Source organism: Kogia breviceps, chromosome 10, assembly GCF_026419965.1.
Source record: "Kogia breviceps isolate mKogBre1 chromosome 10, mKogBre1 haplotype 1, whole genome shotgun sequence".
NCBI lineage: Eukaryota > Metazoa > Chordata > Mammalia > Artiodactyla > Physeteridae > Kogia > Kogia breviceps.
The window spans coordinates 31,298,455-31,322,662 of NC_081319.1; the positions used below are offsets into that span (position 1 = coordinate 31,298,455).

The 24,208-nt window shown below is 41.2% G+C and overlaps 2 protein-coding genes across 13 annotated transcripts in view; one reads left to right on the forward strand and one right to left on the reverse strand.

The window, feature by feature from the left end:
• Window positions 1-13,537, forward strand: part of ACOX2 (acyl-CoA oxidase 2) — a 37,342-nt gene extending 23,805 nt beyond the window's left edge. For all 4 annotated transcript variants that reach the window (XM_067043788.1, XM_067043787.1, XM_059076221.2 and 1 more), the window contains 3 exons: window positions 2,929-3,146; window positions 9,882-10,014; window positions 13,187-13,537. In XM_067043788.1, the coding sequence (XP_066899889.1) occupies window positions 2,929-3,146; window positions 9,882-10,014; window positions 13,187-13,249 (414 nt within the window). In that variant the 3' untranslated portion in view covers window positions 13,250-13,537. The remainder of the gene's footprint in view (window positions 1-2,928; window positions 3,147-9,881; window positions 10,015-13,186) is intronic.
• A 2,493-nt stretch (window positions 13,538-16,030) lies between these two features.
• KCTD6 (potassium channel tetramerization domain containing 6) overlaps window positions 16,031-24,208 on the reverse strand; it is a 56,342-nt gene continuing 48,164 nt past the window's right edge. For 7 of the 9 annotated variants that reach the window (XM_067043792.1, XM_067043795.1, XM_067043790.1 and 4 more), the window contains 2 exons: window positions 18,687-18,756; window positions 16,031-17,448 (listed from right to left, as the gene is read on the reverse strand). In XM_067043792.1, the coding sequence (XP_066899893.1) occupies window positions 16,762-17,448; window positions 18,687-18,713 (714 nt within the window). In that variant the 5' untranslated portion in view covers window positions 18,714-18,756 and the 3' untranslated portion in view covers window positions 16,031-16,761. Of the gene's footprint in view, window positions 17,449-18,686; window positions 18,757-23,307; window positions 24,117-24,208 lie in introns of those variants that run through there. The other 2 variants (XM_067043796.1, XM_059076255.2) reach the window with 2 other exon arrangements.

Below are 24,208 nucleotides of genomic sequence, written 5' to 3' on the forward strand. Positions count from 1 at the left end.
TCTGGGCAAGGGCTGAGGGTGATCCAGACCCTGAATCTGCCAGAGGGCACAGAGAGAAGTGGGTAGATGCAGAGATATTAAGGGTGTAGAAGGAAGGGATGGGCTTCAGAGAGCAATGCAGTGGGAAGGAGGTAGGAATGACTGCTGAGCTCTAGCTTAGGCAGCTGGGACTCTGGCCCTACCTACAGCTGGAAAACCAAGGTGTTCCCTTCAGTCCTCAGGCATCAGGCCCCGAAAAGAGCAGGCTAGAACAGGGGAGCCCAGAAGCGTTTTGCAGCAGCCCTCATGGGGCGGGCGGGGCAGGGCTGGTCAGGCAGGCTGGGCATGAGCGCCAGCTGGTGACCTGCCACCTCCATCACATCGGCTGGCGCTGGTATTAACTCTGCCACCCTCCATTCTGCTCCGGCCACCACAGAGTCACCCCCTGCTGTGTTAAATGTCCGGTCAACACAGAAGAGGGTAAGCAAAGGCTGTGCTCTCACCAAACACCTAAAAAGGAACCACACCTGCCCATTATTCGCCTGCTTTCCAAACCCATGCCTGGCCTTCAAATGCACCAGACACTGCTTGCCAGGGTTACGTCATATGAAATGACCCTGAGAGGGAAAGTAAGCGTAACCTCAGTTTTAAGGATGAGCGGCTTCCTGGGAAGGTGGTGCCCAAGCCGAGTCTCTAAAGTCATAATGCACAGGGAAATCTGCGCTTTCTGGTCTTTGTGCTCTGGGAGGCCACCTACTCTACAGAAACCTCAAGTACCCAACTGGGTCTCATCTGGAAACCACAAATGTGTAGGTAGAGTGACAGCAACACGAGGGGGTTGGGGAACAGTGGCAGAGGGGTGGACCAGGAGGAGCGGACCCTGGCCTAAGTTCTGGTCGCAGCCCATGATAATCTCACCTCAGTCTCTGGTGGCTTTGGCAACACAGCACAGCGGTTAACGGTACAAACTTAACCGAGAGGCAGACTACCCTGGTTTGGATCTCACTGCTACCACTCACCAGCCAATGCTTGGGCAAGCAAGGAACTTAATCTCTCGATGCCTCAGAGGCCTCATCTGCAAAATGGAGCTACTGATAGTACCTAACTTGTAGGATTATTGTGAAGATTAAATGAGTTAATACCTGTACAACTTAAAGAGCCACCTAGGCTATAAATGCTACACATCCCACCCCCACCCCTAAATTAGGCAGGAAGCAAGACTGAAACAGACACACACACACACACACACACACACAATAAATAAAGTTCACTGTGTTCAGAGCATGGTGCCAAGGTTTGGCTCAGCCTTTCCCCAAAGGAAGAGGCCACCTTCCTCTCTCTCCTCCTCCTGCTTTGTGAGGCAGAGGTCCTTGGGCAGCTCTTCATCACTCCACTCTTAAACCCGGGTCCCTGAGAATTTAAGGACGTGGCTCTCGGATTAGAAAAGGGAAACAGGGCCTAAGTGAAAAAAGTGAGGCTCACCAGCTTTGCCAAACTGGGTCCAGTTTGAACACCAAGGGCTGTTTGACCCAGCAGGAGCAGCAGAGCACATCTTCTCCTTTTCCATCTCCAAATGCTGCAAACCCAGCATGGCTGTGAGCACCCCAGGTCCAGGTGGCACTGTTAGCACCCATGTGAGGCCTCCCTGGGAAAGGCAGATCCACTCCAAGTGAGAAACCTCATCAGGTCACTGGCCTGTTGAAGACTCTGGTGGCCCCCTAACCCCCACAGAATAAAATCCCAATCATGTCATTCACAGCCCTTCATCAACCTGGGTCCCAATTGCCCATGCACCCTAACTTTCACAGTTCCCTGTCATCACCTCACCTACCCTTAAATTGCTGCAGCCTCCTGAAAGTATAGCCCTGTGCCCGTGCAGTTCTCCCCTGCCTAGAATGACTTTATCCTCATTCCTTGCCCCTCGGGTAAACTCCTTTGATCCCTTGAGACACTCTAAGCCTTGCTACTTCAAGTCACTACCAGCAGGATGGGCATTACTGGGGAGCTATTCCGAAATCTGCATTTTGACAAAATCCCCAGGTAATCTGTATGCACATAAAAATTTGGGAAGACCTAATATATATGCTCTCCTTTTCTCTCTCCTCCCATAGAACTCGTATATCCTACCAGATAAAAATAATGTGCATTTGTCTTAGGGAGAAGGGTTTAATAACCAGTAGGGCGGGAACACCCACCAATCAGACAGGACTTCAGACCTAAGGGAGGCAGGGTCCTGAAAGCCTCCTGCTGGGTCGGGCGGGTGTTAAACCTTTAGTTGCTGGTCTGTGTGGAGGAGGGGGCATCCCTGGGAAGAAGCCCGGCAGAGGGGGTTCTCGCCAGTTGAGGGCAGTGGTCACTTACCAACCAGCATCAAAGTATTATTTCAACCACCAACAAAGCCGGACTGTTGTATATGGGCTAAATAGCTTACCTCAAGGAGTTTACAGTCTAGCTGGGATAAATTTCGTGTACATCTTGAACCTCTATTCTCTCACTTCTAGGCACACGCACACGCATACACATACACACACACACACACACACACACAGAGCCACTGCCTTAAACACGGCAGACAATAAGTAGCTGTTTTCTTGAGAAAAGCAGTGCTGTCCTCCACTGTCCCCAGGTCAGCCTCCAATACTGCTGTATTCTCTCTCTCTGCTTTCAAACCTGCTTGACTGGCCCAAGGAAAATGAGGAAACTAAGGGCCAAGTTCCAGAGCCCACCAGCCCCCAGCACGTGCACACACACATGCGTGCACACACACACATGTACACACCCCGGTCAAAAAGGCTCAGTTAGACGCAGTGAGATAGTAGAAAGGCAGCTTCTTGTCAGCCTGCTGGGAAACACATGGCCACAGCAAGCTTATTCCAGCAGTTTTGCCAAGCTTCCAGGATGACTTGTCGAGGCAGAAATCAGAGGCTAATGCATCTTTGTGTCTTTTAGGCACATCTCTACTATGTCACTGTGAAGATTTTTACAGAAGCTCTGGAGAAACTGGAAAATCAACCAGCAATTCAGCAGGTGCTCAAACGCCTCTGTGATCTCTATGCTTTACACGGCATCATGACTAACACAGGCGACTTTCTCCATGATGGCTTCCTATCCGGGGCCCAAATAGATATGGTGAGAAAAGCCTACCTGGACCTGCTCCTCCTCATCCGGTGAGTGGCTGCCCTTCACCCTAAGCCCTTTGTTCGCTTCAAACTCCAAAACCTTCAACTCTAAAACCTTGTTAAATGGGGGTCTGGCAAAAGCAGCACCAGCCCTGGACAGGTTTACATCATCGTTACACCAACGTAAAGCGTTATGAATTAATGAAAGGAAAAAATGGGGGAAAAATCACAACTAAAAATGCTTAAGAATAAATTATCTAGCTACCTCAATCGAACTCTTCAACATTGTCCAGAAATGACAGAATCTACAGAATATGAATAAAAGCATACTACATATTAATATGTATTAATTAATAACATTAATGAGCTTTGGTCTTAGCTAATACTATGCCAAAAGCTTTTATATACATCATCTCATTTAACCCTGATAGGTTTCTGAAGTGGATACTATTACGCTCCCCATTTTACAGGGGAGGAAATTCAGGCTTAGGGCCCAAGGTCACACAATTAGCCAGAGGAGGGTCTGGGCACAATCTAGGACCTATCTGCCTCCAGAGCATGTGCTCTTAAACTGTATGTTAAACTGAAGGTTGGGCTATTGTTTATTTCAAATATATCCTTATCTTTGTTGAATATGCTTAGTTGACTAAGCTCACTTTAATACTCCCTCAGCTTCAAGATGACATTTTTAAAATCTAGTAATTCACATACTGATTTGTAACACAATAATATAGTTTGTATATGAAGCATAATGCGGTGCCGTATAGGGTCATGACATACTAATGCAATACTTTCATCTTGTCACTTTATATATAATCTAAATGATCACTTTAAAAACATATAAAAACCAAAGCCCCAACATGACAAGGGTACTGCAAGAAACAGAAATTAATACTAATTAGTAACCATTGTCCATAAGATGGAAAATGAGCTACCTTGAGAACACAACCTTTTCTGAAAAAATAGGATGCTTGCTGTGTATGTTGGGGGCTGGATGTGGTATGACACACGTGTGTATGACTTTTCCCCTAGAACCTCCAATAGTTCACATTATCAACAAGACTAAGAACAAAAAGAAAGGGGAGTTCCCTGGCGGTCCGGTGGTTAGGACTCTGCGCTTCCACTGCAGGGGGCATGGGTTCGATCCCTGGTCAGGGAACTGAGATGTCGCATCCCACACGGCACGGCCAATAAATAAAGATTTGAATTTTTTTATAAAATAAGATATTCATGAAGAAGGTTTAAAAAAAAACTAGACCAGGTTCTTTTTCTTTCTAACAATATGCAACATGTTACATATGACTCCAAATAAGCACCTAACAGATAGTTGGTGGTCAGTAAATGTCTGTTCAATTAAATCTTTAAAAATTATCAAAAACTACATTTGATATAATTATGCCCTGGGTATTAAACTTTCCCTAATATAGAGAATCCAGTGGTGGGAACCGTTAATAGCATGATTGAGTACTGCACAGTTCAAGCCCAAGTGTATCTAACTTTCTGAAACGTTTGGCATTTAAAAGCACATGAAGACAATAATGTTCTAGCCCTGACTGCCAGTGATAATGAAACACAAAAGATCACCTTAATACCTATAAGCATGATTTTTAAAATCTCCAACAGCATGCTAAGTGCTTCCCTTGGCCCCAGAGGCTTACAATTCAAGACAAGAAAGACGTAACTGACACAAATAGACAACTTATGCGTGCATCAAACCCACAAACTGATTTACTCACATTATGGTTCCTAAGTAACCTTCCGACTACTGCAGGGTAATTAGGTATGTAACAGACTCCATGCTTTAAACAGTTCTGTGTTCCATGCGATTATGCAGTATCACCCTCATATTTCTGAGATGACAAATGAAGGATGGCACACCATTCTAAGTGACACTAAGAACCAGCTCTCTGTGTTATGGTAATTAACTGACCAAAACAGTTTTTAGTTGTTTAAATGGTCATAAAATCTCAGGTGGGAGACTTCCAGGCAAAGACGGCAGATTGAACATATGCATTTACTTTTGTTCCCTCCTGAAACCCTACTAAAATGTCAGTAAATTAATTTAAAAAGGCATAAACCCATAAAAATTTAAATTTTAAAAGGCATTAACCCACAAAGAAAGAGAACAGGAGAGGAAACATGCAATTTGAAGAGTAGATGGACAAACAGTGACTTAGCAGAACTGAATAAACTGAATCATAAACCAGAAGTAGGAAAAGCCAAGAAGCAATCAAGTGCCACCAAAGAACCTCAAGAACTACAGCACCAGGTACCTCTGGCAATGGGGGTGAAGGTAAAAGTGACAGGATGGGTTGGAAGTCTATTTCAGAAGGAGTTGAATCCCCAGTTCCCCTTCTCCTGTCTGAGTAGTTTTAAGGCTTTCCCTGCCTGCACCCTGGCAGAAGGGTAAACAGAGGGTCTACAGACTAGGGGACATCAGGCATAGTTGGAGATGAAGAACATCAGGCTATCCTACAGAAAACAGGGGCTTGAATAAATGTTTATAGACCAATGCTGACAGCCCTCTCCCCGAGCCCTCTTCTCCCACTGGTTCCCAGCAAACTGGCAGCCAGGCTAGTGTCCTGCAGGAAAATGATAACATGATCCTCCTCTAGAGAATGTGACCAGTCCAAAGGAGAAAGAAGTAAAGGCACTGACACTGAGGTTCCCCAATGGTATACCCAGTTCACCCCATAGGGAACCCCACACTGACAAGCACACCCAGACTTCTAATCAGCTAGTTAATGCCCCACTCTTAGCTAAGATCAGACACTCAGGGATCACCAGACACCTGAGGAAAGCCTCTGACATAAAAGACAGAGACCAAGCAAGAGCAAAGCAACTGGAGGGTCACAAAAGAATCTTCCTGGAGAAGAGAACTTTTTTGAAAGATCAGTAATATCCTCAAAGAGTTAAGAGGAGATATGGCAACCACAAAACAAGAATGTCATTTCTTAAAAAGTAATATTCAGGCTTCCCTGGTGGCACAGTGGTTGAGAGTCCACCTACCGATGCAGGGGACACAGGTTCGTGCCCCGGTCCGGGAGGATCCCATGTGCCGCGGAGCGTCTGGGCCCGTGAGCCATGGCCGCTGAGCCTGCGCGTACGGAGCCTGCGCTCCGCAACGGGATACGCCACAACAGTGAGAGGGCCGCGTACCGCAAAAAAAAAAAAAAAAAAAAAGTAATATTCAGGGAACAACAACAACAACAAAAGAGCTCTATGAAATTAATGATAGTGAAAATGAAAAGCTCAATTGAAGGACTGGAAGACAAAGCTGCAGAAATCTCGCAGAAAGAAAGCAAAAAGGCAAGAAGACAAAAATAGGAGAAGATAAAAATAGTAGGACTGACCCTAACTGTCCATCATCTAAAGAACAGGTCTAGAAAGAGAAGACAAAGAAAGCAGAAGGGAGCAAATCATTAACAAAATAATTCAAGAAAATACTCCTCAAATGAAGGATATGAGTTTCAGATTGAAAAGGCCACAGACTAGAGGAGAGGGAACAAATACACATACACAAAATAAGTCAAACATATAGTGCGCAAAGTGGTAATAAACGCTACGAAGAAAAGGATAGCAGGGAAGGGGGATGGGAATGCTGGGGGTGGGGGACTGTAGTTTCAAATAGGTTAGAGAAGGCCTCTCAGGGAGAGTGATGTCTGAGGAAAGATCTGAAGGCGGGGAGGTGAGAGGAGCCATGTGGTTGGATGGGAAAAGTGCATTCCAGGCAAAGGAGAAGTACAAATGCTGGAAGCCAGAGCGTGCCTGGCACGCCCATCCAGCAAACAGAGAAGAGGCCGCAGCAGCTGGAGTGGCATGACTGAGGTGGAGAATGAGAATAGAGGTCAGAGAACTAGGGGTGTACTGGGAACGACAACGGAGTGGGTGTAGGTCACTGCAAAGACGTGAGACTTTGACTTTGTGTGAGAACAAGGAAGCTTCTGAGCATAGGACAGACACAGTCTGAGGAGATCTGAGGTATGTTTCTAAAGGATCACTCCAGTCAATATTAAGAATTGACTCGGGAGGGGGACAAGAGTGAAAAGCAGGGAGTCCAGTCAGGAGGCTGCTGCAATAATCCAGCTGAGATGCTGCTGGATTGGACCAGGGTGATAGCACTGGAGGTGGTGGGAAGTGATAGAAGTCTGGATATATTTTGAAGGTAGAACAAGATTTGCTGACAGATTAGATATGGAATGTAAGAGACAGAGAGGAGTTCAGGTTTGGAGGCAGGACAGAGTCACCATTTACTATAAACGGGGAAGACTACAGGAGGGCCAGCTTTGGGCAGGATGGATAGAAGGTCTAGAAGGTCAGGAGTTTGGTTTTGAATACATCAAGTATGAAGAGCCTGCTAGAAATCAAGTAAGATGTTAGTAAGCAGGAGAGACTGGAGAGATAAATTTCGATGTCACTGGCATATGGTTGGTATTTAAAGACATGCGAAGGATGGTATCACAAGGGGTGAGTGTATGAAGAGAAGAGGCCCAAGTACGGAGTCTTGGGACCCTCCAAAGATGATGAGGAGATGACCTCGACAAGAGCTGTTTCAGTGGAGTGGTGGGAGTGAAAACCTGAATGGATCTAGCTGAGGAGAAGAGGCAGAGAAAAAGAACTGGACAGAGCAAGCATAAACAAGCAGAACACATTCAAGAAGTTTTGTCACAAAGCAGAGCCAAGATATGGGTCAGATGATGGAGAGGGAAATAGAATCAAATGATTGTTTTTAGGTGGGAGAAAGGACAGCTTGTTTGTAAACTGATGGAAATGATCCGGGAGAGAGGGGAATTTTGACGTTATAGGGGAAAGGCAGGAGGACTTCTGGAACATTGCTCTCTACTAGGCAGCAGGGGAAGGCATCTAGTGGACAAGGAGGGACTGGTCTGAGCTGGGAACCTGGACAGTTTATCTGTACTATGAGAGAAAACCCCATATGTTTAAAAGCATGGGTGGGAACTTGTGGAACTCTTCTTACCACTTCTATTTTACCAGTGAAATAGGACTCAAAGTCATCTAGGTTAAGACAGATGGGGAGGTGAGCAGTGTAGATGTGAAGATCAAAGAGAAGGTGGGAGATAATCATCTAAGAGAATGAACGAGTAAATGAATTAGAATGTGATATGACTGCCAGGTAGCAATAAGGGCACACTTGAGTCCTTATTACAACAGTCAGTATTGGTTTTTCCAGCCTTGTATTGTTACAAAGGTATGGGGCAAAGTCGGTGGAAAACTGGAAATAACGAGGAATGGGGTTTTGCTTAACAAGTATGACAAAGCAAGAAAAAATTGTTGAATATTGTTTGGAGGGAGTGAATATAATAGACCATGGAATTTCAGACAGATGAGGGAAGTGAGACCATGTAGATGAGGGACTTTAAATAGGCAGCAAGTGCCAGGAGGGTCAAAGAATCATGGCCCTATAGGAAAATCATTTCATAATAATGATTAAAGGCCATCCAGAAAGAATTAAATAAGTACAGTATCCCATTCACCTCAAATACTCTGTTGAAACGAGGGTTAGGGAAGAGTGTAAACAAACAGTCACATATTTTATTTTATATCCTCTGCTAAAAAAGGAAGAGAAGCATGTGAACAATTATTTTAATATTTCATTCCATAGGTTAAAGTAATTTTGTCGCTTGAAAGGGAAAATAAGAATTACAGAAGTCAGGGGCTTCCCTGGTGGTGCAGTGGTTGAGAGTCCGCCTGCCGATGCAGGGGACGCGGGTTCGTGCCCCGGTCCGGGAAGATCCCACATGCCGCGGAGCGGCTGGGCCCGTGAGCCATGGCCGCTGAGCCTGCGCATCCGGAGCCTGTGCTCCGCAACGGGAGAGGCCACAACAGTGAGAGGCCCGTGTACCGCCAAAAAAAAAAAAAAAAAAAAAAAAACCCCAAAAAAGAATTACAGAAGTCAGAACAGTAGAGGGGGTAAGCTAGAAAGAGAGGAGACAGTGACAAAAACATGGCTGAGACTATGGTGAGATGCAGATGTGGATGACAAGGCCTGGTGGGTGATCTTGGCAGACAGTGACAGAGAGAGGCCGTAGAACACGGTCAGCGAAGGAGAAGATTCAAGGAACTGAGAAATCAAGTTTTAGAGGAGCTTCCACACAGACAGTGAAATCACTAAGAATTATGAGAGAAGTGCTGGAGAGCGACCCCTAGAACAGGAGAGGTGTGGTGGGAACGTGGCTCCGCCGTGAACAGAATACACAAAGTCATACTAACATACAGGATACATATAGTCATAACAAGGTAAGCACTGAATATCAGTCTGGCCAAAACTGTAATTATATTGGGAGGCAAGAAGGCCACGGGGAGGAAGCGGAGGTTGGGGGATGGGGAGGGGCATGATCGGTACTGGTGAGGAGAGCAGCGCTAAAGTAAATCCGTATCTTCTGTAATAGTCAACAGATAATATCTGGCAACACTGAACATGAAGTAGCAATACAAACAAGACATTTAGAGGCATTCAGGTAAATTCCCAAAACATCAGCTAAAAGACTAAAACTGATTGCCTCTAGGGGTAGGGGGGAAGAAATGGAGGTGAGAGGCAGGGATATGCTGATTTTCAGTAACAAGCCTTGAAGAACTATCTGACTCTTTATACTGTGCTTATATAACTGATCTAAAATTAAAACTTAAAAAACAAAAAAGCTGAGTTGTTCGAAAAGTGGATAATGATGCAAGTTCTAATTAGGTGTTGTTATTCACCATCCCAGATTAATCAGTTTCATAAAAGCAATCTAAAACACAAACTCTTTTGTTTTTTTCTCTCAGAAAGGATGCTATCTTGTTAACTGATGCTTTTGACTTCACCGATCAGTGTTTAAATTCAGCACTTGGTTGTTACGATGGAAATGTCTATGAACGTCTGTTCCAGTGGGCTCAGAAGTCACCAACCAATACTCAGGTAGTTGAATACAATACATTATAAATTATGCAAGAGAGCCGAGAGCAAGCAGTGAATATACCTCCATGTTTTCCCATTTTAATTGATTCCCATTAGGTTAGAAATTGCTTGGCATAGCATGTCTATTTAAAATATTTTGAGAATACATAAAAGGAACCAGGAGCAGGGGTGTGGCCTGGTAGGAACTCTGAGTCTGAACTGTAATAAGCAAAATGCATTGCTCAGAATTTGGTCAAGGGAATTTGGAGAAAGGCCCAAGCTCTAAATCATGGCTTGACATACACAAGGGCATACACACATAGTGGCAAAGTGGCTTTTAAGTAACAGAAATAAAAAGATAAATCACTGCACTGATTTAACCATCTTAATTTCAGCCTTTTAAATCTAAGTTTTGTGTTGATACAGTAGGTATTCAGGGGTAATAGGAAGCTTGGGGGTGGGGGTCTCTCTCTCAGTCCTCACTGCCTGCTAGAGATGCCTCCCCCCTCTTCTCTCCAAGGAACAAAACCCCTGGGACAAAGAAGCCTGCTGCATTGCCATCAGTATCCCAGGAAAGCCAAATAAATGACAATTACAAGGGTTATGGCAAAAAGATCCCCAGCTGTCCCAGGAGAGAACACGAGAACTCATTAACAGAAGAAGGGGGAGGACTCATAAAATCCTAACAGTCTACAGCCAGCATCCCAGACTCTCTGCTATGAGCCTCATTGGGAAACATTATGAATATCAATGGCTACATTAACTGGAGTAGAGAAATAAACCCTGTATTTAGAATTTGGGGAACGAACATTTACTAGCAGATTTGATACAGATGATCAAAACAAAGATACTCTATATAGCTACACAACAGGTTATTTTAAGTTCTATAATGCAGATATGTAATTCAGATGATGAAGTCTAGTTTTTTTTACCTCTTCAGTCAAATTTCAGAAAAGGTGTCTTAACACCTCATCAAATTGGCACCTCTCAGGCTTTCATTCACACTTAGCATGGTGTTAGACTTGCTCTTAAAATTCTGCATCCTGTCATACCTCATAGCTTAATTTAACACGGTTATCTAAAGTTGCAACACAGCGTTACCCCGAAGATGGTTGTCAGCTAGAAGGCCAATCCCTGTCTCCAGGAAGGCATCCTTTTAACTCAACAAGGAAAGATAAAGAACTTACCTAAAGAAGGTACAGTACATTTACTGCTTAGTACAGTTAAGCTACTTCTAGTGTGTTACTTTTTCTAATGATTAGATCTCTCTACTTTCTAATATTTAAATCCTGGCATAGAACTACAGCAATCCTGTCACTCCAGATTAGCCCCTGTGGTCTAAAGAAACACACATGCCCTTTGGTACTCGAGAGAAAAACCCTACCCTGCCTTAACACCTGTCAGGAAACACTGACATATCTAGCTCAAACCTGCTTTACTAGCAACACAAGGAAACATGCCAGCTCTCCTGATTTCTCATATTCACCAAAGAACACAGGGGCTTTCTTGTCTTTTACTTGTTTCTACTCTTCATCTTGAAAGAATTTAATCTGGACACTATATGAGGGCAGGCTTGCCTAAATGAGGGGCATGACTGACCCACAGCATCAGAAGACTTGGTAAGATGGTGATGCACGCCATCCCTTTCACACTTCCCTATCTCCTGCCACGTGACTGTGAACAAGCATAGAGTTTTCACCTTCCCAACTCCAGGGTCTATCACAGAGTAGATACTTTGCATTTACAGAGTAAATGAACATGGTCCTGTGACCTACGCAGCGGAACAAGGACCCTGCTGCATACCCAATACTGCAAACTTTTGCCATCCTAGCTTACATTACCTTGCAAAAAAGGCGACAGGTACAGCAACGTGGCTGTTTCATGCACAGCGATTTTAAGAATGTGAGATTATAAGTGACCTTGAAGAATGTTTCCAGTTAGTTAAAATGACACTTGGTTGACAACTAATATATGGCTCCCTAATCTTACATTTCTGGCTCCTCTAGGCACCACCAAAATAGCCCTTTTAAAGTGTATTTTCTAATCTGCTGTAGGTAATTTTGAAACTGCAGTTAGAGACATTTTTCCTCATTTGCCCTAGCAGAAAAAGGAACACTACAGGTATTTCAAATAAATTAAAACAAAAGCTACTTTGAAACATGCCTTGTAGACACAAAAGTACAAACAGGAATTTATTTCACTGACATTTCTACCAAAAGAAAAGTGCTACGCTGTGTTGAATGTCTTAGAATTATAACAGTCTCTCCTGTCTGGGGCAGGTTAAGTGCTGAGCTTTATCCCCAGACAGGATGATGCACTCCCATGGTTTACTCTCACTATGGTGTTCTGCCTTTTGGCTTTTTTCCTGATTTGGATGCTATTTTAAGACAGTTTCTCCGAAATGAACTGCAAAAGACTGTTCCTGTTCCCCACGTGAACTCCTATCTAAGCGATTCCCTATAGATGCAAGCAGTGAAAGAACCACTGGGGATAATTTCAAAATAAGAATCCTATTTCCCCCCAATTATTCTATTGCAGAAATGTATTCAAGTAGTTGCCAGATGTGTTAAACACATCTACTGATCCATGCATTCGTTCAATCACTCAACAAATATTTATTGAGCATATGATGTATGCCAGAAACTATTCTAGGTACTGAGGACACAGGAGAACGAAAGAGTTATAGACCCTGTCGTCAAAGAGCTTACAGTTTTAACTGAGACAGGCAAAAAAGTAAACAAGTAAATATTATAAAAGATGAGGGTAGATCTGTGAAGAAAAGAAATCAGGACATCACATTAGAGAATAATGGGGATAGCCAATTGACATAGAATATTGCTTACCTGATTTCACCTTCTGGTTCCTTCCTTTGTGGTCAACATGTTCAATTTCAAAGAGCCTCACAGAGTTAAGCCTTTTATTTGTATTAAATCCCCAAAGCAAATGATAGCTGTGTTTTTTTAATTGGCCACCTGCATCCACAATTTAAAATCTGCATGAGAAAAGGAAGGATGCCCTTTGGAAAAAGTGTTTCCCCATATGTTCACACAAAATGAATTTTTAAAATAAATTTAAAAATTAAGACTCTTATGTAATGTTACTTTTTTGAAACTAAAAACTTAATTTGAAAGTAAAAGTCATTAATTCTGGCAAAAATAGTCTGTCTTAACAATGCACCTTTTTCTACAAACAGGGGAACCCTGCCTATGAGAAATATATAAGACCACTATTACAAGGCTGGAGATCCAGGCTATGAAATAATCAACAGCATTCAAGAGGCACCACCACGTGGTAACAGTACTATGGCATATGCATCATTAAAATCTACAACTACATATGTATGTATTTTTTAAAAAGAATCATTATCTTCCAGAGACACAGACTGAAGCAGATGAAATATCTATGATTTATTTCAAAATAATCCATGGGAAGAAAAAGGGGGAGTGAATCATTGTTGAAGCTATTCAATGGGTACGTGGGTGTTTACATTATTCTACTTCCGAATATGTTTGAAATTTCCCACAATAAAAAAACAGTAGCACTACCCACTTGCAGTTTCTATTTTGTTAAATGCCAGGGTTTTGCTTTAGATCTAGCAAAAGCAAATAGACTAATTAGTTATCACTTGTGTCCTTATAGCACACATTTATTTATCCCAGGGCTTAAAAAAACACCTATACACACACACACACATACACACAAACAATCCTCTTCTAAAAGTGCCTATACTTGGTATAATCTAAATAAAATGTAGATCACCACACACCAATCAGAATGGCTGTCATTAAAAAGGTAATAAATAACAAGTATTGGCAAGGATATGGAGAAAAGGAAACACTTGTGCACTGCTGCAGGGAACGTAAGTTGGTGCCGCCTCTAAGGAAAACAGTATGGAGGTTCCTCAAAAAATTAAAAATAGAACTATGATGCAATCCAGCAATTCCACTTCTGGGTATTTACCCAAAGAAAACAAAAACACTAATTTGAAAAGATACATGTACCCCTGCAGCACTACTTACAACAGCCAAGATCTGGAAGCAACCTAAGTGTCCAACAACACATGAATGGCTAAAGAAGTTGTGGTGTATATAAACAAAGGAATATTACTTGGCCATAAAAAAGAATGAGATTGTGCCATTTGCAACAACATGAATGGACATAGAGGGTACTGGCTAAGTGAAATAAATCAAACACAGAAAGACAAATACCATATGATTTCACCTACATGTGGAATCTAAAAAACAAACAAATGAGCAAACAAAACAAAACAGAAACAGACTCATAGATACAGTAGTGGTTGGCGGAGGGGGGGATGGGACGTAGGTGAAAGGGAATAAAAGGTACAAACTTTCAGTTAAAAAATAAGCAAGCCACGGGATGTAATGTACAGCATAGGGAGTATAGTCAATAATAGTGTGATAACTTTGTATGGTGACAGATAGTTACCAGACTTATAGTGATCAATTCATAATGTATATAAATGTCTAATCGCTATGTTGTACACCTGAAACAATATAATATTGTACGTCAACTATACTTCAATTTAAAAAATGAAAAGGAAAAAAATAGAGCCCTAGGAATACAACATAAATGTTTAAAAAATCAACTCTTCCACAGTAAAAATGATTTAAAGTTTCATAAAAGACATAATTGTCTCAAATTACCCAAATATAACCAACCTACATTTTTCACAACATTTTCAACTGCCCAAGTATATAAAACACTCAAAATTAAATACCATCAAACAAATTAAATTGCAAAAATTCTCAGCGGGCTACTTTTCCTAATTTACTCATATAAATAATCATTTAATTGTTAATAATTTATAAATCTGAGAAAATTTACCAAAAGCAAACTTATCTCCAGTAATCTGGACAAAATTTACCAAAAGCAAACATCTCCAGTAATCTGGGCAAGGAAGAGACATCACAGATATTTAACTCTTAAAACCTTGGAACAACTATTTATTCCCACTTCCATACCTGTTTTCAACCCAAATAATTTCATCTTTCATTCACCTCAGCTAACTCAACAACACGTAACTGGCTGGGCTGTTCCTTTTCTTGTTTCTTTTTTAGGTAACCACTAATCAATTTGAAGGAGGAGACAATTTTCTAAAAAGATAACCTCATACTTAGTACATTTACTGAAACCACAGCCACCTACCAACAACATTAAGGGATTTTAGTTTGAAGATGGTAAAAATGGGGTAGTTACAGGTTTCTGGATATTGGTCATTTGTCAAATCTTAAGTTTTCAGAGAGACGTGGGCAGAAATTGATGTAAGTAAATGTTCTCATCCTCCTTTCAAAGAGAGAATTTCAGAAACTTCTCAGAGGAGAAAAGGAGTGAGCTTCCCCGGGGCACACAGCCTCAGGACTCTACTCCTCCCTTAGACAACAGGGAAGAAATTTCTGAACTTTTCTTTTAAAAGGTGTTCCAGCAAACTAGGAAGTTTCACTATAGTTAACATAATCCTTCCAGTGGGTAACTTCCAAGAAATAGAATCAAATGAACTACGCAAAATAAGACTACAGTAAAAAATTTTTAAGTACATAATATTTCCAACTGTTCTAGATCCTTCATTCACTGAACTTTTCTTCTCCTCAGAAATTTAACCTTAATAACAAAAAACATTTGTGGGTCACCATAACATATGAGAATAAAATGGCTGAAGAGTCAGTTTGCCCCTGTACTCGATACAAAGCTACAATAAGGGTCATAGAGCAATGACAACTGGTGGCTTACTGAAGAAAAATCCATAATCTTCAAAGTAAGTCCTATTTGAAAAAAATTTGTCAAACTGTACGTTCACTGTCCAGATATGCACTCTTTTAGACAAAACTAATAATTCCATCAATTCCCTGCTTCAACAGCATAGAATTCTATAAACCACATCCTAAAGTTCCACTGAGTCCTCCTGAATCAAATACAAATGTGCTATAGGCAACATTTATTGGGACATAAAACATTGCATATTTTAGACAAAGAATATGATTTTTCCCCTTTAACTGACAATAATCAATAAATACAAACCTAATTTTCATATTTCATTTATTTATTTATTTATTTATGTTTCTGGTAGACAGTACACTTGGGAATTATACTGCACCAGGCATAAGAAGTAAGATTTCTACCACAGGGACATTTTGCATTCAGAAGCCAATATAAATATTTCTAGTCAGACATTTCCATGGCTACAGATATTTGGTTGCTTGATTTATATGCATAGAAAGAAACAGTTGTCATAACTGTAAAAAGCAGTACTTAACAAGTACTTTCAAATGATTGGAACAGTTTTCCTTTAATATTATAATACTGCTTATTGGTTTGAAAACTAGGTCACCCTACATGATGTTTTGATTTTTCCCAAAGGCATCATGAGTACTCTGTTTATTCTTTCATTCCTGCATTTTTAGCCTTCTAGTTGAGTTAGGGACTATTTAATCAGAAATCATTTTAGCACTGTAATAAAAAAAGCTCTGTTAAGGGTAGATTATATACCATAGTGATTTTCAGACTTCTTTTTATAAAAAAGGTATCTGGAGGCTCTGAACAGGCACATGCATACTCAGGGTGAAGAGAACAAAACATAGAGGAGTCTGCTAAAGCACAAAACTTCCTTCTGGTCCCCAGTGCCTTCAAATAAATACAAATATTTTTTAAAAAAAATCTCACACTGTGATTTAAAAAAAAAAAAAAAAAAAAAATCAGCCTCTTCGATCTCCTGGAGAGTCCATTTCCAGGAACTTCTCCCAGTGCTGGAGGTCAGTCATCTGTCTTCCGGGCCAGCCTGCAGAAAGTCCAGTTGTGCTCCACTGTGTTCTCGTTGGCCCGCTCACTCATGTGATGCACTCGGGTGTTTCGGATTGTGAAACCTTGTTTTGTAATGTATTCCATCAGGTGGACTCGGAGAGAAACTTCCTGGTGATAATCACAGGGTCCAAAAGTAAAGGAAACCTGGCAATCTCTGGTGTCCATCATGTGCTTATTCCACTTTGTAAAATAGTTTGATATACCTTCTAGTAAGGAATGGACCTTGGTGGTGATGGTTAATTGGGTTATGATGACAGCTACTGGATTGGAGTACTTAGAGAGCTTCCGAGTACTAGATAACTCCACAACTTCTTCAAAAGTATCCATAGGATACAAAGGCTTGGGGTCATTGAGACACTGAATCAAGGGCTCAATCTGATAAAAATCTGCTTCTTTCCGAAGCAGATCAAATTCCTTAAAATCCAGGGGTAAGGTCAACTCTGAAGTTCTCAAGAAGTTGAGGACATATCGGAAAAGAGGTCCATCTCGATCAATGAAGTAATTGCCTTGAGGGTCTCGAGCTGTGGGGAAGTCCCCCCCAAACATAGCTCCAAGCATGGAATCCGGGTAACGCGTCAATGTGGTGAGAGACGTTGTGTACAAGTGTCCACCTACATTTAACGTGACTGGGTCAGTCATCTGAAATTTTTTAAAAAATGATCAGTCATCTGAAATTTTTTTAAATCCTAACTTTGACAAATTAAGAAATTTAGTGGTAACAAGCAAAGCAAAAGATTCAGGCTACAACACATCTAGCAATCCACTGATGCAAAATATAGCTTTACTTTCAGTGAGAAACCCACCCAGATGAAGGGATCTAACATTTGCTTTCAATAGAGAAAAGGGATACGTCCAATTCTTCAAAGCCTTACACTAAAAAAGGAGGACATGGCTTCCAAAGCCACTTTATTTCAGGCCCAGTATCTAGAGAGAAGTTTTCAGGTCAGAGTATATTATGGGAGGAGAAAGGCCAAACTAAAATACACTTATTTAAGTTTTTTTCAGATTTAAAAAAAACTTTCATTTTTCTTAACTCAATTTAACATAAAATAAAAATGATTTGGTAACATAAAACATCTACTTTCAATATTTCTTTTGTCTTTTCCCCCTCAAAAGGAGGGGGAAAAATCATGAAATTTATTTTAAAAATAAAAATTTGTGTAGACCTAATCTTCCTACCTTTTCATGGAAATAACAGTATAGATACTAAGTTAAAATACACAGTTTGGTCAACACAATCTCATATACCCAAAGGCTAATAGCAGCTTTCAAATTTCATAATCTTATAGTATATTCACTTTTTTAACATTAATGTTGCAATCTGGCCTTTAATTTTGAAAAGCAAGCTTCTCTAAATAATACATACCTTTGGTTTTTAAGATCATATTTAAGAAATAAAATAAGACAGATAAAGATAGGTACTATACAAATAAAATATGTCTTACCAAAGGAAAAGAAAAATAGGAAGACACATGCACAAGCGAAAAAAAGTGCTAGTGGGAGAAGTGGCACTTTCTCAACTGTAAACCTTCCCAACCACAAGAAAATGTCCTCTCTACCCATTACCTACTAGACATTTAACAGTCACTACTCTATGATGGAAGAGTTTTAAGGGCAACATACTTTAAAGACCAAAAAAAAAAAAAAAAGATTATAAAAAGTTACATAGAGAGTCCATGTTGAGCTTGCTTACCTAAAAACACCAAACAAAGTTAAAACACCCAAAAAATACATCTAAACTAATTGGGGGGCAGTTTGCACCATTGATAATTTTCATTCTTATGAGATGTATTATACCTAAGAATACATAAGAGGCAGGGAAAGACACACAGAAATAATTTGCCAGCCTTCAAAATGCATCTGCGAAAGCCTCTCACCATACAGCCCCAGTCTCCATTATCCATCTGCTCCAGTGCTGCGTCCCGGGGAGCCCAGGTTCCAGGGAAACTTGGGGAAGAGAAAAAGACATGTGACAGTGCATGTAACTATGAAAACAGAATAGAAAAGTTTTCTCACCCAACAGAGAGGGACAAACACCAGAAAACTACTCATCTTTGCTCAACTAAAACCTGCTACAAGGCAAAGATTTGGGGAGGAAAGGATTCCTCTAAGGCCTTCTATGGGTCCCCAAGAGACTGGCAAATCTTTACAGAGAGTTATCCTATAATTAGAGAAGAAGGTAGAGCCTAGTGAGTAAACCAGTCATTCAAACTCTACCTACCTTCTCTGATAATTCAATTTTTAGAATTCCTATAGGAGAACACTATGATTACCTCTAAAACCTTATCCTGGTACAAACCTGTGATGATCCTTATCAAAAAGGTTAAGAGAAAGAGAGAAAGGGAGAACTTTTTCATCAGCATTTCAGCTATATAAACTAAACGCCTTAGCAAAAGCATTAAAAACCATAAACCTCCAAGACACAGGTATCTCTTTCCAAGAGAAATATGTCAGAATGGTAGCTCTTTTGTAAAATAGAAAAATAAATTATACTTTTAATAACGATACATTTCATTTTGTACAATAATCAAAACAAATAAAGAACAGTTAAATGCCAAATCATTAAAGCACAATTGCGGGCAAAAAGAACCTTACAAATCTGAGAGTCAGTCAGCTGGCACTTATGGAGAGGCAGCCTGAAGACACCGATGAACACCCAGATACTAATGATGCCAGTTTGAATTTATTTTTATCTACAATTCAAAAGCGCTTAAACAGTTTCCCAGCTACTGAATTGCTTTAGTCAGTTCTCCCTCACACACATCATTCCCCAAATCACCCGGCAAAGCAAACTCCAGAGCAAATTTCAAAAGCTTTGGCAGTAGACAGTAAGAAACATGGAGTTATCAGTATTTATCCAGGAGAAGCGCTGTTATGGTTGGTTGTTTGTTTTTTTCTTAATGTGGTCTTTGCACAGATTCACTTTTCCCACTTTTAGAGGAATCTGGCACACTAATTCCCAGAACAGGCCTTGGCTACAGAAGATCACAAAGGCTCTTTCTCAAAAGGTCACTCAGGCAAGTAGAGAACATTTGCATAGCACAGCAGGGGCTGAAATCAGAGCCTGAAGCATCTATTTCTCTACCTTGCAAACTCTTCAAAGCAAACAAGCTAAACTGTGGACCAGACAAGGTGGGGTCAGTTTTTATTCTCCATACTCAGCAGTTGGATATAGATAGGTCTCCACATGCTATAGGGTGAGAAATGGAACAAATGTCGGATTCAGGGCTGTCGTGACAACCTTTCATTCCTCTGACGTGCTTCATAAACAGTATTTGAAGTAACAGAACCAAGAAACACATTTTACCAATTTGTATTACGAGCACCTGATTCAGTTACTGATCCAACAGACAGATCAGTAGATCAGCAACTGAGCGATTTAAAAGGCCAGTCATCCAAAAGTTCTGGTAAGATGCCCATCTTTGGCATTTTCCCATCACCTGAAGTATTCATTACTGACAGCCTCAAAAATAATTCAGTCAACCAACATTTACTGGAGGGTAGAGCAAGGAAAGGTATGGTCCTTGCCCTCGTGGAGCTTTCAATCTATGAAGAAAGGCAACAAGCAGCAACTGAAGTACAGAATAAAATTCAAAAGTACTATATAAGGGCTTCACTGGTGGTGCAGTGGTTAAGAATCCGCCTGCCAATGCAGGGTACACAGGTTCAAGACCTAGTCCAGGAAGATCCCACATGCCACAGAGCAGCTAAGTTCGTGCGCCACAACTACTGAGCCTGTGCTCTAGAGCCTGTGCTCCGCAACAAGAGAAGCCACCACGATGAGAAGCCCGCGCACCGCAATGAAGAGTAGCCCCTGCTTGCCTCAACTAGAGAAAGCGCACGTGCAGCAACGAAGACCAACACGGCAAAAAATGAAAACAAACAAACAAAGGAAAAGTACTATATAATAGATGGACTGGCAGAGACCTGAGCGAAGGAAGACCAAGAACCATTCCCAATGTGAAAATGGAGGACTTCCAGGAAGAGCTTACTCAGTGGAACTCTGCAGGCATATTAGTACAACCTGAAAAGGGATTCTAGAATAAAGAAACAATTTAAGTAATGGGCGGGGGCGGGGAGGCGGGGTGTGTCCCCCCAACATTCCTGGTACAATAGCAGAGTGAATAACTATCCCCCTTTAGAGATGCAAAAGAGAGAACCGGCAGATTAAGAGACTTGCTCAAGTCCCCACAGCTAGAAAGTAACTGAACAACTGAACAAGAGCTTGGGTTTCCTGACTCCTAGTCCAGATCTTTCCATAAAACCCCTCCTTGGATAGAAATTGAAAGAACAGAATCCAAGAAATGAGAAATCGAAAGGATTAACTTAAAACACCCCTACAGCCATCTATTAACCCTATCCACCTAGTAGGGATTTATTTACAAATTTAACAGTAACTCAAAGTGAGCAATCATAATGGGTGTGTAAAAATTCCCCTGAAGCAAAATAGCAAGAACCTACTCACTAGTGTAACTGAAGGCTGCTATTCTCTGTCTTTTCTTTTTTTTTTTAACTTATTTATTTTATTTTTGTCTGCATTGGGTTTTCATTGCTGTGCATGGGCTTTCTCTCTAGTTGCGGCAAATGGGGGCTACTCTTCGTTGTGGTGCACAGCCTTCTCATTGCGGTGGCTTCTCCTGTTGTGGAGCATGGGGTCTAGGCACATGGGCTCAGTAGTTGTGGCTTGCGGGCTCTCGAGCTCAGGCTCAGTAGTTGTGGTGCACGGGCTTAACTGTTCTGCAGCATGTGGGATCTTCCCAGACCACAGCTCGAACCCATGTCCCCTGCATTGGCAGGTGGAGTCTTAACCACTGCGCCACCAGGGAAGCCCTGTCCTCTGTCTTAAGTGAAGTAAAGAACTCCACTCCATGAATATCCGAATGGTAAGAAATGGGAGACCAAAGACAAGTAAAAAAACAAACATCACCAAAGTTATAGCTGTTATGCAAGGACTGTCCACTATTAATCCTTTTTTTTTTCTTTTTTACTGCTAAATCAAAACAAGATAACTTTCTGAGCACACACATACATACATACATACACACACACACACACACACACACACACACACAAAATTAGATGATGCCCCTGAACCTGTTCCACAGCAAAAGCCAAGGTTCTGTTCCAGTACAAAGATGTAATAAAACCTCAAACTTAATAATTCAGGAAAGCAATTATGGGAGTCTATATAAGCCCATGTTTCTTAAAAAGTACCCAAAAGCCTCCCTTCATTTGTGCTAAGATACATCAAAATAAAATGAAGTTACTATTAGTCACTTCCAATAACAACTACTAAACTATCTCCCCAAATCAAAATGTTCACTAAAGAGCTCTAAGGTGAAAAAAATAGTATTGATTAGCTTAAATTTTATCTCTGCACCTTACTTGTAAACATCCTCTGTGAAGATGCTCAGATACAGGAAGAAACAAACCAAAAAAAAGCAAAGGATTCCGGGTCAACCAAGAGCTGGATAATCGACCTCTGAATTGATGACTATTGGGACCGTCTCAGAGACAATGCAGATGAATGAAATAAAACATAATGCAAAAGAATTTCCGGAATAGCTTCAATTTCTAAGTCATCTTCCAGAGCTGCTAACAATTAGAAAATGATTCATTTGCTTTTCATCTTCTCTCCCTCTGGCACTCTCCAGTGGAGGGCTTAATGAGAAATTAAAGGACCACAAGACAGGCAGCAGAAGATCTTGAAATGGGCATGAAATGGGCCTGTTTTACTTGATGAAGACAAAGAAAAATCCAACACTTCAGAAAATTGTCCAGGAATGGAGATTATGAAGGTAACAATGAAAAAAATTTTCCTTTAAAGTGACTTTCCTTACTAACAATCATTTTAAACAACAGTGAATGCTGCCAAACACAAACAATTGTAAAGTTCAAAGAAAGGCTTCTGACCCTGTAAAATCAGTTCACCTGAAAAGAGCTGACCTTTGGCGCAAATAAAATACATGTGGAAACGACCGGCTGAACGTTCCCAAAGAATGTAAAGCAGTACTGAAAATTATGACTAATGTACAAATTCTGACAGTGTAATGTTAGCAGATAACTGCGTTAAGGAAAACACACGCTCAAGAATTTATAAAAGTCTTAAAAGAAATCGCTAAGAATTTTCCACAGTAGCAAATGTGAAAAATACACAATTCAACAAGTTAATGACTTAAAGAGTAGCATAAGAACACCTGAAAGTCATTCTCCTCACCACTGCAGAACTCACTTCATGGTTATGATGAACCAATTTAACACAAATATTCTGGGTTTATCATTTCTGCTACAGACTAAGAATTCTCCGGGCTGAAAGTCCTGCTCCTACATAATAACCTATACACTGCAATACACACCTCCAAACTTGAATAAGTAATAAAAATGTATAACTACTGCCTTCCCAAAGTTTCCAGGTAGCCCTTTTAAAATGCCTTCCTACTGAAATCTTTGTGTCTGGCATTCAGAAAAGAAGACTCAATAAATTCCATCTATACCTACCCTCAGAATTACCTTTGTGCTGAATTTCTCTGTTCTTGAAATGTGGGAGTTTGAAAGTGAATACTTTTTATAGTAACTAGTTCAGCGACATCTAAAGGAGTCTTTTGGGTTAACATTCACATACAAGGCGGCACAGGTAGCCAGGCACACAAGGGGAATGTGATTATGGTGTTAGGTTATCCCAACCATAACCACTGCAGAAATGGATTGTTTTGTCCGAAAACTAATCCTTTTGTGGTCTAGGAGAAAGGCGCTCTACGTTGAAAAGTGACTTTAATACTAAAGAGCTGCCACAAACAGTCACAAAACCGTAAAATTCCTCTTACCCTCAGTTTCTGTAAAATAAAACGGAATAACAGCACCTTCCCAAAAGTAATGATACCACTTGGACACAACACAAAGGCAACAACTGGCCTACAGGCTAAAAGATCCAGACTAGAATTCTGAAGGCACAGGCAGGCCAGCACAGAAGAAAGAGAACTGGTCACCAGTGAGGATCTGTATCCCAAGTCGGCTCCATTACTAATTATGAGACTCTGAGTAAATAACTCTTTATGCCCAGCTGCTTCTTGCAGAAAAGAAAATGAGATCATGAATCAAAAACCATTGGTAGGACTTCCCTGGTGGCACAGTGGTTAAGAATCCACCTGCCAATGCAGGGCACACGGGTTCGAGACCTGGTCCGGGAAGATCCCACATGCCGCAGAGAACTAAGCCCGTGTGCCACAACTACTAAGCCTGTGCTCTAGAGCCCGTGAGCCGCAACTACTGAGCCCATGTGCCACAACTACTGAAGCCCGTGTGCCTAGAGCCTGTGCTCCGCAACAAGAGAAGCCACCGCAGTGAGAAGACCGCGCACCTCAACGAAGAGTACACGCCGCTCACCGCGACTAGAGAAAGC